Source organism: Vulpes vulpes, chromosome 6 (assembly GCF_048418805.1).
Source record: "Vulpes vulpes isolate BD-2025 chromosome 6, VulVul3, whole genome shotgun sequence".
NCBI lineage: Eukaryota > Metazoa > Chordata > Mammalia > Carnivora > Canidae > Vulpes > Vulpes vulpes.
Window position 1 is genome coordinate 63,185,259 of NC_132785.1, and position 15,818 is coordinate 63,201,076.

Genomic DNA, 15,818 nt, shown 5'->3' on the forward strand with positions numbered 1-15,818 from the left:
GGATCCAGACAAGGGAAGCATGGCAGAGCCAGGCTGTGTCAGCAGCCCTGAGGACCCGGCACATGCTTCCTGCCTCTGGGCTCTGGCAGACAGTAGGGAGTGGGCGTTGCAGCCACAGGGAACCAGCCAGCACCAAGGCCGGCCCCAGAATCACTGCTTAGGGTCAGGGCAGGAGCATGGTGCTGCTGCCAACCTGTACCGTGACCTGGGGTCATTTCTCCGTCCCCAGGAGACTTGTTCCCTGCAGGTAAACCGTGGAGGGTGTGCTTCCTCAGGGTTCTCTCCACTCTCTCAATCTACAAGGACCCAACAGATGAGCCGAGGGTTGGTGGGCCAACAAAGGCTCATGCTGACAACACAGGGTCAGGTGAGGAGAGTTAGATGTGTTTAGTGCAAGCCCACTAAGCACCCCGTGTTCTTCCTGGCTGGAGGCACTGACCTCATTTGCCAACCTCACCACATGCTATAAACCCATTTTGCAGGTGAGGCTGAGGCCTAGAGGGACTGCATGGGGTTGGGGGGCGCTGGTCCACCCGTCCATCGCCCAAGGTTACTGGTCTATAGGCTGAAGGTGCTTCCTGGCCCCACCACTTACCTGGGAAGGCGTTGATGTCGATGACCGCGTGCTGCCCGGTCTGATTGTTGATGATGATGTCAATCCCGAAGAGTGACACACCCAGCGCCTGCCGAAGCGCCCGGGATAGCTCCCGGATGACCTCGTCGCTTGGCCGCTCAAACACACCCTCGATCTTGTCCAGCTGCATGCGTGCACACACATGGAAGTCAGGTCGTCCCTCCAGGAGGGGTCAACATAGACCTAGAGTGCAGCACTCACACAGCTGCTCCTCAGCCCCACCGACAGCTGGGCAAGTACTAAGTGCTCATTACCCCTCTAATCCCTGCAATACCCAGAAGGACTGGCCCACGCGGCTCATCTTCTGCTCTCGTCCCAGCCAGCCTGGGACAGGTGCACAGATTTTCACGGGCCCTGGAAGGGGCACTGAGGACGGGGAGTCTTGGGAAGGATTTGGGATCGGGGAACATGGATTTGAATCCTAACAAGGACTTTCTAGCTCTGTGGCCCTAGGGAGAAGTACTTGGCCTCACTGGGCCTCGGTTTGCTCATGTGCAAAATGGGACCAATGAGGCCTCTATCCTCTGCTGGTCACTGATGTGGTGGGAGAGTATGTACCTGGCTGGGAGGAGGTGCATGTAGGGCAGGGAGGGCACTGTGTTGCCTCTAAGTCTGCCAGGAGGTTACAGGAGGTACACCACAAACTCAGGACCCCAGTCCTGAGTCCTGGGGGCAGTAAGGCTCAGAGGCCAAATAGGACGAAGGGTGGTCAACCCATTAGAAATAAAAGCAAGGTTTTGTCAAAAACTTACACACAGAATTACCACATGAGCAGTAATTCCACTCCTGGGTCTGTCCCCCAAAGCCTGGGAACAAGGACTCCTATGCCCCTGTTCATAGCAGCACCATCCACAAAAGCCAGGGGTGGAAACACCCATGTCCATCAACATTGTTGATCTGTCCATACAAATACACAAATTTGTTTTCCACAACATGGCACAGCCTGGGTGAGCCCTGAAAATGTCAGCTAAGTGCAAAGAGCCAACACGACAGATCACCTACTGTATACTTCTGTTAACATGAGAGGTCTAGGAGAGCCAAGTTCACAGACATGAAAAGCAGATTACTGCTTGCCAGGGGTTGGGAAGAAGAGGGAAGGCGGAGTGACTGCTTAATGGGTACACAGTTTTCTTCTGAGCTGATGAAAATGTCTTGGAACTTGGTAGAATTGTTCACTTGACTATAGTGTACGTTATGGGAAAAAGAACCATAATGCTGAATCTGGAGGGCTGGGGTCAGAGCCCTGGGGTACCAGCCCTTTAACCCAGCACAGACAGCTGCAAGAGCCGACGAGAACTTCCAGTCACGCACAGAGCAAGGAGCCCCGCCCTGGGCCCCATCAGTGGGCCCTGTGAAAGCCACACTCGCAGGTTCTGCACAACCGTGTGGGCCTCCAAGCCCCGACCCTAATGGCCTGGCGTACTGTCAGAAACACTTTTGAAGGGGCAGTGCCAATCTGGCTGCAATGAGCTCTTGTCACTTAGCCCCTGCCCAAGCCCGGCTCCGCCTTGCAGTCCCCTCTTGCTGGTCAGAGGTCAGTCAGTGCAGTAGCTCGGCCCTGGACCTGTGGTCCGGGGTCCTTCCCAAGTCAGGGAGCACCAGGCAGCCCTGGCACAGCCTGCTTCCTCCTGCAGGACCTGAGCTGCAATGTACACAACGTACACTGGGTCTTGTTTTCTTGCTCCAATATATGGGGTAATGAAAACACATGCGCCATGGGATCTGGGGCCAAGAGGCTGTGGCACAGGCATGCCGGCGAGGGGGGCTCCGTCTTTCCTGTTACCAAGTCTCCTGACACACTGTGCCTGAAAGCCCTTCCTCAGCTCAGCTAGGGCATCTCAGAAGTCCTTCCAAAGCTGTTTGATGATCTAAACAGCCATCTGAGGACAATATAATGTCAAGGGGCTGTCAACGCCAAGGCTAGGACGGTACTCTGGGAAATGGGGAGGTGACAGAGGTGGCCACCCCTCCCACTCTGGGCACAGGGGGCTAAGCGCTTCCTGCACACTGCACTGTCTGCATGCTCTGCACCCAGTAACTCCCCAAATCCCACAACCACTCTGTGGGGCAGGAAGGGGAAAGAGGCTCAGTGATGCACTGTGACCATGTGGCACTCAGGTCTGATGCTGGCATTTGGGGGCCTGCAAGTGAGGTGTTGGGATGGGGTTCATTTTCAGTGACCTCCAGATGGGAGAGAGGGAGCCAGGGGGCAAGTCTGAGGTGGAACTGTGTCAGGCTGGCCTGCGGGTGTGCACAGAAAGGGTATGGCTGAGTGCATGTCCCTTGTCTCCTTTTATGTGGTATCAGTCCTGGGGGCTTCCTGAAGGGCAGTCACAAGCTGAGGAGAGGGAGATGATGGAGGACCCTCCAGGGAGACAGGAGTCTCTCTAAGCTTTCCCACTTCATAGATGAAGAAACAGCCCAAGCAATGGCTATCTACAGAAGTTACCTGGGACCCTCTGGCGTCAGTTAACAGCCACGAGAGCCACATAGGGATCGGCGTGACAGCTTCCCAGGACGTCTGTGGAATGCAACCCCTGCTACTCCCCACTTGAGTCACTGGCCAAATATGGTCTGAGAGCCTCTCAGGAAGCCCCACAGAACCAGGTCAGTCTGAAGTCTCTGAAGGTTAAAAGACCAGCAAAGCTTTTCTTGCACAAAACAGCTTTTTATATCTTAGAGTGCACACAGCCAGGCAACTGAGAGGTTCTGTTTAAAATCTGGTTGTTCTCCAAGCTTCCCTGACCATGGAGCTTTTTCCTGCGGAACATCTATCAGCATCTTGAGGGACACTGGTCCTCCCTCCAGGTCCTCATCCACACCTGTGCTCTGTCAAACCCTCAGCACACAGCTGGCTCCTTGGAGGAACCACACAAACAAGAAATGAACAGGTGGCCTTGGAGGTGGGGGCAGGAGGTAATAGGCAAGTGCATACCCCCCACATAGGAGAGTAAGGAGCAGGCGCAGGGGCCTGCTGCGGATGGACAGGAAAAGAGAAAAGAAAATGGAGGTCTTGTTGCCTCCCATCCCTTTTTTAAATCAGGGAAAAAAGCAGACTTGAAAGTGGGTCTTCAATTCCTCATGACTGGGGAGGAGTGTGGGGAGGCCTTCACTCTGGGAGGACACTCAGAACATCCTCTATCAGGAGTGACCTAGGGGTACATGGTGTGGCTGTGATGGCTGTCAGCAAGGAGGACCACAGCAAGCAAGGAATGGGGTCTCTGGGCCCTGCACCCTGCTCTGCTGGAGCTCAGCCCTGCACCCCACCGCCTGTGGCAACCCCACCCCCAGGGTCGGGAGGGAAGGCCAACCACGGCACAGAGAACGTACCGCAGTCAGGACCGATGAGGACTCAGGCTTCGACACGTTGTGGCTGTTGAAGAAAATGGACTCCCGGTCTGAAAATGCAAAGACAGGAAAGAGCCTGAGTTAAGTCAAGGCAGGGATGGTGATGCCATCCCCTGACACCAGGGGGCAGCACCACCCCAGTAACGGCCCAGGTGGCCTCACGGTTCAGAGGAACAGGCCCAGCAAGCTGGGCAGCCCCGCGCCAAGGAGACACTGCACCATGGCCAGGAAACATGTTCACTCAGGGCTCCCAGGTTGAGTCATCTTCCCGTTCAAAAGCAGCTGCCTTAGGAGCCTACCTCTGCCACCATCCTAGGGTGCCCTATCTGGCTTCCCCGACACTGAAGGCCCTGTTCCGAAATGTGTGTCTAGTGTGTCTTATGGACATGGCACTAGAAAGGGGGCTGCAGGGACGGCGAGGTGGCTCAATGAGCAGGAAATGCAGTGTATGTACCAGAGTGTCAAAGGCCCAAAGTCAAGATATCCAGGAAATGGGTCTTTCATCCAGTATTTCCAGTCCCTCCCCGTATTTGCCCCTGGAACTCCTTTTCAGGACAGCACTTGAGAAATGCTGAGCAGCTACTTGGCAGGTGAGTGTTTAGAATACAAGGGTTCGGGCAGCCCAGGTGGCTAGGCAGTTTAGCGCCACCTTCAGCTCAGGGCCTGATCCTGGAGACCCGGGATGGAGTCCCACATCAGGCTCCTTGCATGGAGCCTGCTTCTCCATCTGCCTGTGTCTCTGCCTCTCCCTCCCTCCCTCTATCCCTCCCTCCGTCTCATGAATAAATAAATAAAATCTTTAAAAAAAAAATACAAGGGGTTCTGCTGTTTCCCAACTATATAGGGAGAAAATAGGAAGCCAGAACCTTGGGTTCTATAGGACCCATCCAAGAAAGTATACAGAACAATTTCTGTTTGGCTCTGGAAACCGGTACAACCCCCTGAGATACCCTCCACCTCCACCCACCCCATACTTCCCCGATCCCCACCACACCCTCAGTTCCCGAGGGGCACTCAGAAGGGCAGAACCATCCCAAGAACAATGAGAGCAGGAAGCAGCTGATGTGTCTGTCCATTCCGTGGAGTGAGGCTGGTCGGTCACACGTTCTTGGGCACTTGGAAGCATGGGCACATGAATGCAAGAATCACAAAACCATGAGCTTCATCACCCCATGCCCCCCACCAAGAATGACATGGGGCCCTGGGCCAAGAGCCCCTACATGGCCCCGGCAGCCTCTTCCTGGGCAGGGCATCATTGCTCCCAGCCCTAGGACATACTGCTCATCTACAGGACCGGAAGGGCCTTGGTTGAGCACCACAGTGTACGGGAGCCAGGCCACAGGGAGCACCTGCTCTGATTGCCAACGACCCCCACCAGCTCCAGGATTGAGGCGCCGCAACAATCATGCATGAGTAAGTGATTCGGGCGGAGGCCAAGCAGGCAGGCGCTGAGATGTACCTGGCATCCTTCCTGCTAGTGGGGCACACAGGCCCCTGGCCGCCCCGGAGTACCCGACAGTCCTCCCGCCGCTCCGACCAGAGCCAGTCCAGACGGGGGGCACGAGAGACGGTCCTGGGGAGGAGCCTGGGGAAAATAAACACCCTGCGGGACCTGTGCCAAGCAGCCCCACCGATCTTTAGTCCTGGGCGCTGACGGTCAAAAAAGAGGGAACCCTCTGGGGTGGTGAGGCCCGTGGGGCCGGAGGACAGAGTGGGGCTCAAGCAGCTGGGCTGGGTGCTCTGGCCTTTTGTAGGCACACCTACTAACCCTGCGGTCCAGCCTGGCTCAACCCCACTAAACTTGGGGCCTCTCCCCAACCCGAAGGGTCCCCAGGGTGCAGAGCAAGCTGGGGTGTGGGGGAGGGGTGGTGAAAGGCAACACAGCAGGTAGACACAACCAAGTTCAGGGGGGCTGAGGAGCCTACAGAAGCCACAAGGAAAACATCATGAGTGCTAACTATGCCAGGAAGAGAAAAAGCTAGGCACTTGAAAGGCATGGCTGGCACCCCACTCAACTGGACAGACCCTGTCAACGCAACAGCATCTTTTGGCAGGAAGACCAATCAGAAATGTGACCATTTCAAAGGACACGGCTTGTCTTCCTGGGTAACTGTGATCTGAGAGCTCCAGCCAGAGAACTATTCTGGGGAGGGGGGGGGCCCATCCTCTGCTCACATCTGACTCCTGTATGGCCCCAGAGGGCGTGTGGGCAGCTTCCAGCTACTCCCTGACCCAGGAGACTGGGAAGCCGAGATGGGTCAGAATGGGTCACATGTACTTTGATGCTACTTCCTCCAGAGGCTTCAAGATAACCAGTCCCTCTAAAGAAGAACCAGACTAGGCCCTGGCACCCTGATCACAGCAGCACTCTAGGCCTGGTGCCCCAGGCCCTCCCTGGGTCCAGACCAGCTCTGAGACACACAGCCTGAGTGAAGAACCACCACCACCACCCTCCTGCAGGGGCAGGAGGGTAATGAGGGGAATATGGGTGCTTCGGCCAATTTACAGATAAGAAAGGTTCAAAGGAAGAGAGTAAATAAAAAGTATCCCCAGATACTGCACTAACTCAATAGTTATGAGCAGTTACCACCCATTCTTTGGTTTGGTTTGCTTCATCTTCACAAATGTGTCTGGGGAATGGTAGGACGTGTCAGCACTGCAGACTGTGGCCCAGATCTCCCACCAGATCCCACATCCCTCTCTACTCCATAGAGGAGCTGGACCTAGCTGCCCTGTCCAAGGAGCTCCCTCACCCAGTAGTGGCCCAGGGTCCACAGCCTTTCACCTGTGCCACAATGAATCAATCTTTCTTTCCACATATGTGCTTTCTCCCACTAGAATACCAGTACAGGGGCAGGGTGCTTGGCTGACCACCTCGGTCCCTACTGGATCAGTTTCAGGCCCAGGGCTGGGCACACAGCGGAGTCAAGGACATGTGGCATCTACTGAGAAACTCCAGATGATAGCTCAGCAAACCAGACCCAGAAGGCCCAATCTGGCCTGTCACCTACATTTGTAAATCAAGTTTTATGGGGACACAGCCGTGCCCAGTTGCTCATATATTGTCTACGGCTGCTTTCATGCTACAAGGGCAGCATTACATAATTATGACAGAGCTGGGAGTATTTACTATCTGGGCTTTCATGGAAAGTCTGCTGAGCCCAGCTCTATGTGCTAAGTGATACCAATCTTTTCTGTACCCCAAAGGGAAAAAGGCCCAGGAAGGAGAGCAGAAGAAAGGGACCAGGTCCACACAGTCAAGATACAGAAGTAAATCCCCTGCACAAAAGGGAAGCTGAGAAACGTGTCCATCTCAATCCTGGCACTGGGTGGAGGGAGCCAAAGTCCCCAGCTGTGAACCGCAGGCAGAGAATGTGTGTTCCTGGTGGCGGGCACAGCCAACACCAACCCCCTCAGTAAGAACCTGGCTTCCATTTCAGCCAAGGCGATTGCAATGTGCCACCAGCTCTGAGACACACCTGACTTCAGAGATGTTATCAAGTAAAACCAAAAGCGCAACTGAAAAAGCAATAGAGCATGATAGTTATGGAGGGAAGGCCAGTGTCCCTGGCTCCTCCCAGGTCCTGAAGAACCCCACTCATGGAGCCCCCAGGTCCCTGTGCAGATGGGGGAAGCTGTAGGTCTGCCACCCTGGGCAATGAGAACCAGAAAGACAGGGTGGGGGCTGCAAAGAGGCCAGAGCCCCAGAGCCCCCTGCTTGACTAGTCCAGCTTCAAGGGCTGCGGTGGAGTTACGCTTCTGATCCGGAAAGAACACGTGCATTAAGAGAACAGCCAGCACTAGCTCCTGAGCATGCTGCCCCGAAGACTGCAGACATGGGATCAGCTTTGGGGATAGACGAATGGCCAGGCTGAAAGTCCGCTTACTGAGCACAATAAACATTTCTGTATTAGCTCTGTGTGTTTTATCTACTCATTGATTTGGCCCTGGCCTACATTTTATGGGAAACTTGCAGCCTGGGAATGGTCAGGAGACGACACACAGGTATGGAGCCCTCCTGCTCAAGACACAGGACATGGAGCCTGTACCCTGCTGGCTAACGGCTCCCGGTGCTGAGACAGAACCTGGCCCAGCCCTCTGCAACCAGGAGGTAAAGGAGTGGAAAAAGGGATACTTTTTGTCTGCAAAGGAGGAAATCTGGTGAGAAATTTATTTTATAAGTAGAGGGATTTTGGTTTAAAAAAAAAAAAGAAAAAAAGCAATCTACATAAGGAATACCACTCTTAATACATTTTCCACAGACTTAAAGCTCCTATTTTTAAAAACTCTGGAAAATGATCAAGGACTTTAAAAAAGTAGTCTCTTGGGGCCCTGGGTGGCTCAGTCAGTTCAGCATCCAACTCTCCATCTGAGCTCAGGTCTTGATATCAGGGTTGTGAGTTCTGGCCCCAAGTTGGGCTGAACGCTGGGCAGGGAACCTACTTAAGTCCCTTCCAGCGCTCAATTTAGAAGAATGCCTCTTGCTGGTGTATAGGCACATACAAAAAGACCCCCCAGACTGTGGTCCTCTCATCCCCAGATCATGCCACCATCCCAGTGTACAGGGGCGGGGAACAGGGTGATAGTGGGGGTGTCTGAAACCCTGATAATGCAGCCTTGAAGTCCTGAGGCCCCATGTCCGGTGGGGAGTCTGCCTGCACCCAGAAAGGAAGTGAAAAATTGATGTACGTTTCCTAAGTATCTGCTGTGTTGTGTTAATGGGAAGAAAAAAGCCATCCAGGGAAGAAAAGCTGACAGAGGAAGACAGGAACAGCTGAGCTTCATTCAAGAGGAGTGGCTCAAAGTCATCACGAGTGGATGGTGACAGGCAATCCCAGCAGGGGAGACTTTAAGAAGACACATCTGTTTGCTCAGATGGAGACAGGACAGTCCGGTATTTCAACGCATCTGGTGATGGCGGGTTCCCTTGCAGAAATGAATGTACGGCGTGCCTGAGCAAACCACATGAGGACAATCAAATATCCTCCAAGGAATCCTCTTAGAAAGCTCTGCTTTTTTCAAAGATGCTGTTACTCTGTTCCAATGGTCTCTGGATCTTGTCTTAGAGATGTCTTCAGAACCACTAGCACATTCTTTTGAGTAGCCCCAACACCAGCAAATCCTTATCTTAGTCTCAGTTTTTGAAAGGGCCAAGGGTTACCTGGTATCAGGGGAGCAGCTAAAAAAAAAACGCTGAGCTTGGGGAGCCCCTCAGCTTCCTCAGAGGACCCCCTCAAATGGCCCAAATGATGGCAGCATTCTGCAAACACTACCACCCTGTGATGTCTGAGGGATACTCAAGATCCAAAACACATGGACTTGGGCCTCACCCCTGCATGTGGGCGAACTGTACCCACATGTACCTGCTTGAGGTCCCACAGCCAGGAAATGCCGTAACCCTGCACGATGTCTAACGGAGCACACATCTACCTCAGTGGCTGCAGAAGCAGCAAATAACACAAAAGGAGACACGATAAAGCAGTCAGTGCTCTGGCCCTCAAACCACGAGGGGCCCTCTGCCAAACCCTCCCCTCCCTGAAGGGCTGATCGTCCATTCCAGCATGTTCCTGTGAGTCTCATTTCTTCATGGGGCCCCAGGAAGCATCCTGGGTGTGCAGAGCTTGCAAATGCTTCCTGGAGCTGATGGTGGTTCAGAAGGATGGAACCCCTACTGTGACCTGGTGGGATGGGGGTTTTACCTTGTTCTCTTAAGACCTTACGCACCACATGCTGCTCCTCTGACCTCAGATCACCCGATCCCTGTTCCCCCTCCAAAATAACACAGGGTGGCAGGGATAGTGCTGTGGTACAGACAAGGCCCCTGAGACGGCGGGAAGTGTGATTACCTGACGTGCCCGCAGAGAAGTTCTTCAGCGAGGGCCTCTGGACCACAGTGTAGGACTCGCCCACCACAAACACCTTGTACAGGACGGCATTGTGGTTGATGAAGTTCTGGACCACACAGGGCGGCTGGATGGCACTCAGGCCCTCCTGGTTGAACACGATGGCCATCTGCGGAGACAGGGGGCCAAGGGCTGTCAGAGTCCACTGCCTCCTCGATCTCAGACACAGGGCCATGGGACCTGTCCAGAGCTCTGCCACCAAGAACCATACATCCCTGTAAATGGAGGACCCCCACAAAGAATCTCAAGCCAGGGTGAGTGGAGTGAGACTCGAGAAGAACACCTGGGGATTGAGTCACTCCTGCTGTGGGGGTTTTGAGGTCCTGCACTAGCAGGCTCTCCCTGTAGGGTTGAACTGGCTGTGTACTGCACAACTCCAGTATTCACACTGCAATTCAGGAAGCTGTACACCACTCAGTCCTTATGACCTCCTCAGAGGTTCCTCCACAAAGATCCAGGAGAGGCAGGAAGCAGAAGGCAGTGGATGGGGAGGTGGAAAGTCTTGGGTCAAAATCCATGTGCGGACACAGCCTGCCTCTGGTTGAGCACTCACACTGGTTGAGCACTCACACATGCCCAGCCCTGTTCTGACCACGTGACCTGAGCCACCTGGTAGTGCCCTCACAATGCACCTCAGAGGTGGGCATGGTTACTGCACACCTTTTACAGATGAGGAAACTGAGGACCTGAAAAGCTCACTGGCTTGTTGGACGGTGACAGAGCTCGGGATGTGACTGGGTCTGCCTAGCACACAGCCTTGGTCTTCGACACTCTGTGTGAGCCATATGGATGCTTAAGAGATGGTAAACATGCCGCTGAGTCCCTGACTCTCTGGGGACAAAGGCCCCCAACCCCCGAATGATCTGGTAGGCCACTCAAGTAGGGAGAGCAGAGGGACAGCTGGAGAACAACCTCTGCTGCAGTGTCAGCTGCCAGAGCTGGGGCCACTGCTAATCCCTTGCAGCCCACAGGCCCCAGGAAGGAGCCACCAGATGCCCAGGACTGGGCCCAGGAATGATGGAGGCTGGACAGCTGGCTGCCTGCACTGGCTGCCACCCCTGTCATCTAGTGTCACCGAGCAGCACCTCGATATTCCTGGTACTGAGCATGTGGGGCAGAAGCAGAGATCCAGGCCACATGGGGGACCAAGTGTGTGCACTGCATGTTTGTGAGTTACCTTCTGCCAAGAGAGGGAAAGAACACAGAGGGCTCTGGAGCCAGGCACAGCTCAAGCCCCAGCTCACCACGGAGCTGCAGGAGCACAGGTGGGGGCCTTGCCCTGTGCTCCATAGCCCTCACTTGTAGACAGCAATAGGAAATACCATGGGACAGAATCAGGGGCGCTCTGCTTTGGGCTTCTGGCTGGTGGTTTAACATAAGGGGGCTGGTAATTTCACTGTCAAGCAGGTCAGTGTGGCCATACCGGCTTAGAAACAGAAGAAACAGCTCTGTGAACACACAATGAAAAGAGTAGTTTGGCAACACTAGTTGGTTTTGGCTGGGCTTGGGGCTGGGAGATTCAGGGGTAGGGCTCAGGGAGACCTCAGTATAGGCAGAGACCTGAATCAGAAAGCCTTATTTTCCCGTTTAAAGCCAGTCGTGTACATGGAGCTGTCCTCTACCCCTGCTGCACTTGACATCTCTAGGCACCCCCGGAACCAGTGAGGAGCCTTGCCCCCCAATCTCCAGACTCATGCTGTGGAGGACACCCCACCAGAGGGGGTATCCCTCTGATGTTAAAGCCTCCAGGAGGCAGGCAACCCACAGTGGACACAAACTTCCCCCCCGCCCCCAGGGAAGTTTGGAGCCCCTCCCTGATAGCACCTGGTGGGTCAGGAGCGAGGGGGTGGGGGAAACAGGGATGCACGCATGTGTATATTATGGAGCCAAACTCCGAGAGCCAGAGGAAGGGATGAAAGCCTCCCCTAAACACACCTACCCCACATCTGAAGGCTGAGACTCCTGCCAAGGAGGGAGCTAGCTCACTTGAATCTGGGACCCTCATTCCCTCTGCAGTGACCTGGCAGGCTCCACAGCAACCAGTTCCCTCCCAGTGCACCAGGCCTCATGGCAGCACATGGCAACGCCCTCATCCTATACAACTGCCATCAGAGAAGCTGGGTGATCTGCCCAAAGTCACAGGCAGCAGTGCACAGAGCCAGACCTGTTCCCAGGTCTACATGCTTCCGGAATCCCCTTGTGAAGAAAGAGGAGGTTCCTTTCTTGCAGGCCGAGCTTTTCTGCATCAGGATGGTCTAATCACACTGATGATGACCGGAGCCACCCTTCCATTCAGAAAAATGCAAGGCCCTGACCAACAGAGGGAGCAGGTGCTAGTGGAAGGCTGGCCGGCAGATGCTGGTGCCAGCGACGGGAACACGGGCTCTGGCAACGGGACTCTGGCTGTTCTGAGGCATTCCTGCTCCCTCCTGGGGCCTGGCAGGGAGCTCATCCCTGGCCCGGAGCCCAGACAGGCCCAGACAGGCCCAGACAGGGACGACTCTACAACCTTGGGAGGCAGCTGGCCTCTGTAGCAGGCCAGGATTTCCAAGGGCTGCCCCCACATTCCTGCGCACGAGCAGAGGCATACCTCTGGCGCACAGCTCCCATCACACCATGTGCTGTGTCACACTGATGCGGTCTGTGCATAGATGTTTCCCCATAAATGTATGCCAGGGGTAAGGAGCGCCACAGAAATCTACAGGGCACTGCTGTGGGGCTGCCCGTGTTTTGTCCTAAGGTTCTGGGGACTGTTTCTGACTGTGCGGCTGCCCAAGGTCAGGCTCTCCCTATGGTGCCCTCCAATGGGTCATGCGTCTCCTGCCCAGTACGCCCTCCAATGTGCCCAAGAGGGAGGTCCCTGGCTGGGCTGTGCCTCTGAGGGCAATGTCCTGGGTGTGGTTTCAAGGACAGGAAGCACAAGAGAGACTGCACAGAGTCCCTGCCTGGCCATCTGGTCCTCTCACCCTCAGAAGGCCTCCTTTGCTTGTGGTCCTGTACATCTCACAGGTGTGATGTGTGTCTGGGATTCCATCTCTAGCACTGGGACAAGATGCACATCTTAGGCATTCTTTCCCTAGCACTGAGTGGGGCTGGGAACGCCCATGGGGAAATAAAGGAATGACCTGGAGGGTGGAGGAATCGCCACATACTGGCAAACAGTGCCCTTGCCTCTCCTGTCCCCTTCTAAATGCAGCAGAGCTAGCAGGGCTTTGGGGGTGGTAGCATCTTTCCAGTTAACAGCACTCAGAGGGGCCCAGCGCCATGCCTGGCACAGAGTGGGTGTCCAGGGGATGACAGACACTGACGAGCCAGAGTCGGAAAGTCAGACAGGTCAAATTGGAGTATGACTTGCAAGGGCTCAAACAGGGCAGGCAGACTGCTGGCACACCCCTCCCAACCAGGGTGTGGGACAGGACAGAGTGTGTGTGTGGGGGGGACAGGACAGGAATGGGCAGAGGCTGGAGACAGTGTACAGAGCCACAACCCAGAGCATGACAGGGAGCAGAAGCAGCAGGGGTGGGATCTAACACATGGACTCCTGTAGGCTCCCAGAGAGACGCTGTGAGCTACAGAGACAAAGGCCCGGGGTGATGGTGGGAGAGGGCAATCAAAGCCTCCACTTACCTCGTGAGAGTTGGTGCCATGAGCCACTCTGGTTTTGCAAACTATGGAGCAGGGAGAGAAAAGCAGAGAGAAATCAGTGATGTGGTTTACTCACAGAGGCTGACCCGGCAGGCATGGGGAGAAACTTGTGACACTCCTGCAGTGGGAGCTGGGGAGACCTGCTAGCTCAACAGTGGCCAGCATCCTCACTCAGGGTGGTCTGAACAGATGCTGCCTGACCAGCAGAAGAGCACCTTCAGCCCACACCTGAGGACCCATCTCCACTGCACAGGAGGGAGCAGGACCCGGAGCTAGCCCTCCTGGGCAGCCAGGACCCTTGTGCATCCCGGGGAGCCCCAGACAGCCCCCACCCCACCCTGCCCAGCAGGGCTTGGGGGTAGTACTCACTGAAGGGGAATGCCAGGCCGTTCTGCTCCAGGAGCCTCATCGTGTCATCTCCACTCAGGCTCGTGAGCTCCATGAAGGGTGGCGAGCAGATCCTGTCATCTGTGGATGGAGAAACAGCCCACGTCAGCGAGCCTGCCCGCTAGCCCCCAGGCCCACTTCCTGTGACAGACCCACCTCCCCAGGGCCACCCTCAACATTCCCGCTCTCCTGAGCTGACGCCCGCAACTCCGTAGTGAGTGTGGGAGCGCACGCACACACACACCAACAGTAACAGCAGTTCATTCCTTCATTATATTTTCTATTAACGTTTCTGTAATTACAGAGCCAATGTATGAGAAGTATAAAACTTGGACATCAAAAGAACCACATGCATTCACCAATATGACTATTACTGCCACCCAGCCTTTAGTTGAGGCTCTTGCACATTCATACACACAAAACTTTACAACAGCATGCTGTTTTGTAACCCAAACGTTCACTCAGCGAACTACGAACATTTTCTCGTTCCATGAAGACTTCTCCTACCATACCCCTCATCAGCTTGGCAGTAACTGCAGGAATGATGCTGTGTGCTTAGCTGCTACCATGCATCCAGCACTGTGCTAATAAGGCCTTTGCAGGCACCACCCCTGAAGTTCACAGAACAATCCTAGAAGAAGGAAGCTGAGGCCGAGGAGATGAAAGCATGTGCCCCAGACCACACAGGCATTCCTGCACCTTGGGACACAGGCCCCTCGCCCTCTGGCTACCTAAAGGACACATCTCATCACCTGTCTGTTAGGCGCGGCCTCCTGACTTCCCCCACGCCCCCTCCGTCTCTCAAGCATACTCACAGCCCTTTCTCCAGCCCCCTGCAGACAGACTCCAGGCCTGGACCTGCCCCCCACCCCCACCCCCAACACCTTCTCACACCCTGGCTTGCCTGAGTCCCCAGTTTCGGAGTAGCACCCATCCAACGGGTTCTCGGCACGTTCAGTTTTTCTGAAAAGCACTGGTAGCTAAGTCTGCTCTGGTTGTCAGGATGCTCCCAGTGCAAGGCACCGAGTTAGGGCAAAACAGGTAATTTGTGGGATAACCAGATGTATTCTGACGCTCCCTACAGTTTGTTAAATTACATTACTGGTTTATATTTCTGAGGACAGGGATCGGGAAAGGCGGAGCGTTAGTGAGGCACCCTTCCACCCCCACCGCCACCCAACCTTGGAAAGCAAACCAAAAGTCAAGAAGCAAAGTGGCTTGTCTCCAGGAGCTTCGAGATACTTGGCTGCCTAGAAGGTCAGTACATTAAACCAAGGTAAGATCCTGCCTCATATAGCTCATAGAAATGAATGCCAAGAATTAAACAGGGCATATTAAAAATGTTTTTAATCCCCCCCCTCACCTATATGGAGTAAAATCCAAACACCATATAAGTGCAAAAGTGTTGGCAGATTTCAGGGGTTGCAAGACTTCTTGGGGGCCATGCGAGAGTGGTCTGGGAGAACTGTTTGCTGAGCCCTGGCAGATGGTGCTGCAGGCCCTCCAGAGCATTCATTTCATCCTCAAATTGCTGGGACCGTGTCTCTGTGGATAGAGGCCAAAACAGGCCCCAACAGGCAATCTGCCCAAATTCACATGACGGTCAATGACAGAGGCAGGATGAGGAGCTAGGTTCAAAGGGCAGGCCAGGAAAAGAGCCCTCAGGAAAATCAGGGTGGGGAGGTGGGGCTACATGTTGGCTCTCAGCTGTACACCATTATCTCAAGGCCCCATTTCTGCACCCTCAGCCTGGACTCAGAGCCTGGGCAGGAAAGCCTGTTGCTGTGAATGCACAGCCCCTGCAGCTCAGCCCCCACAGGATGTGACACTAAAGGCCTGAACAAATAGAGGAGGGTTCTGCAGCAAACAGGTGCTCACCTGGGCCTCACCCTTGGCCCATC

The 15,818-nt window shown here is 54.7% G+C and overlaps 1 protein-coding gene across 7 annotated transcripts in view; it reads right to left on the reverse strand.

Annotated features, from left to right (window-relative positions):
• Positions 1-15,818, reverse strand: part of ITPK1 (inositol-tetrakisphosphate 1-kinase) — a 161,793-nt gene that overhangs the window by 5,712 nt on the left and 140,263 nt on the right. For 4 of the 7 annotated variants that reach the window (XM_072761183.1, XM_072761185.1, XM_072761188.1 and 1 more), the window contains 5 exons: positions 13,900-13,998; positions 13,513-13,553; positions 9,829-9,994; positions 3,965-4,032; positions 596-758 (listed from right to left, as the gene is read on the reverse strand). In XM_072761183.1, the coding sequence (XP_072617284.1) occupies positions 596-758; positions 3,965-4,032; positions 9,829-9,994; positions 13,513-13,553; positions 13,900-13,998 (537 nt within the window). Of the gene's footprint in view, positions 1-595; positions 759-3,964; positions 4,033-5,441; positions 5,568-9,828; positions 9,995-13,512; positions 13,554-13,899; positions 13,999-15,818 lie in introns of all 7 variants that reach the window. The other 3 variants (XM_072761184.1, XM_072761182.1, XM_072761186.1) reach the window with 1 other exon arrangement.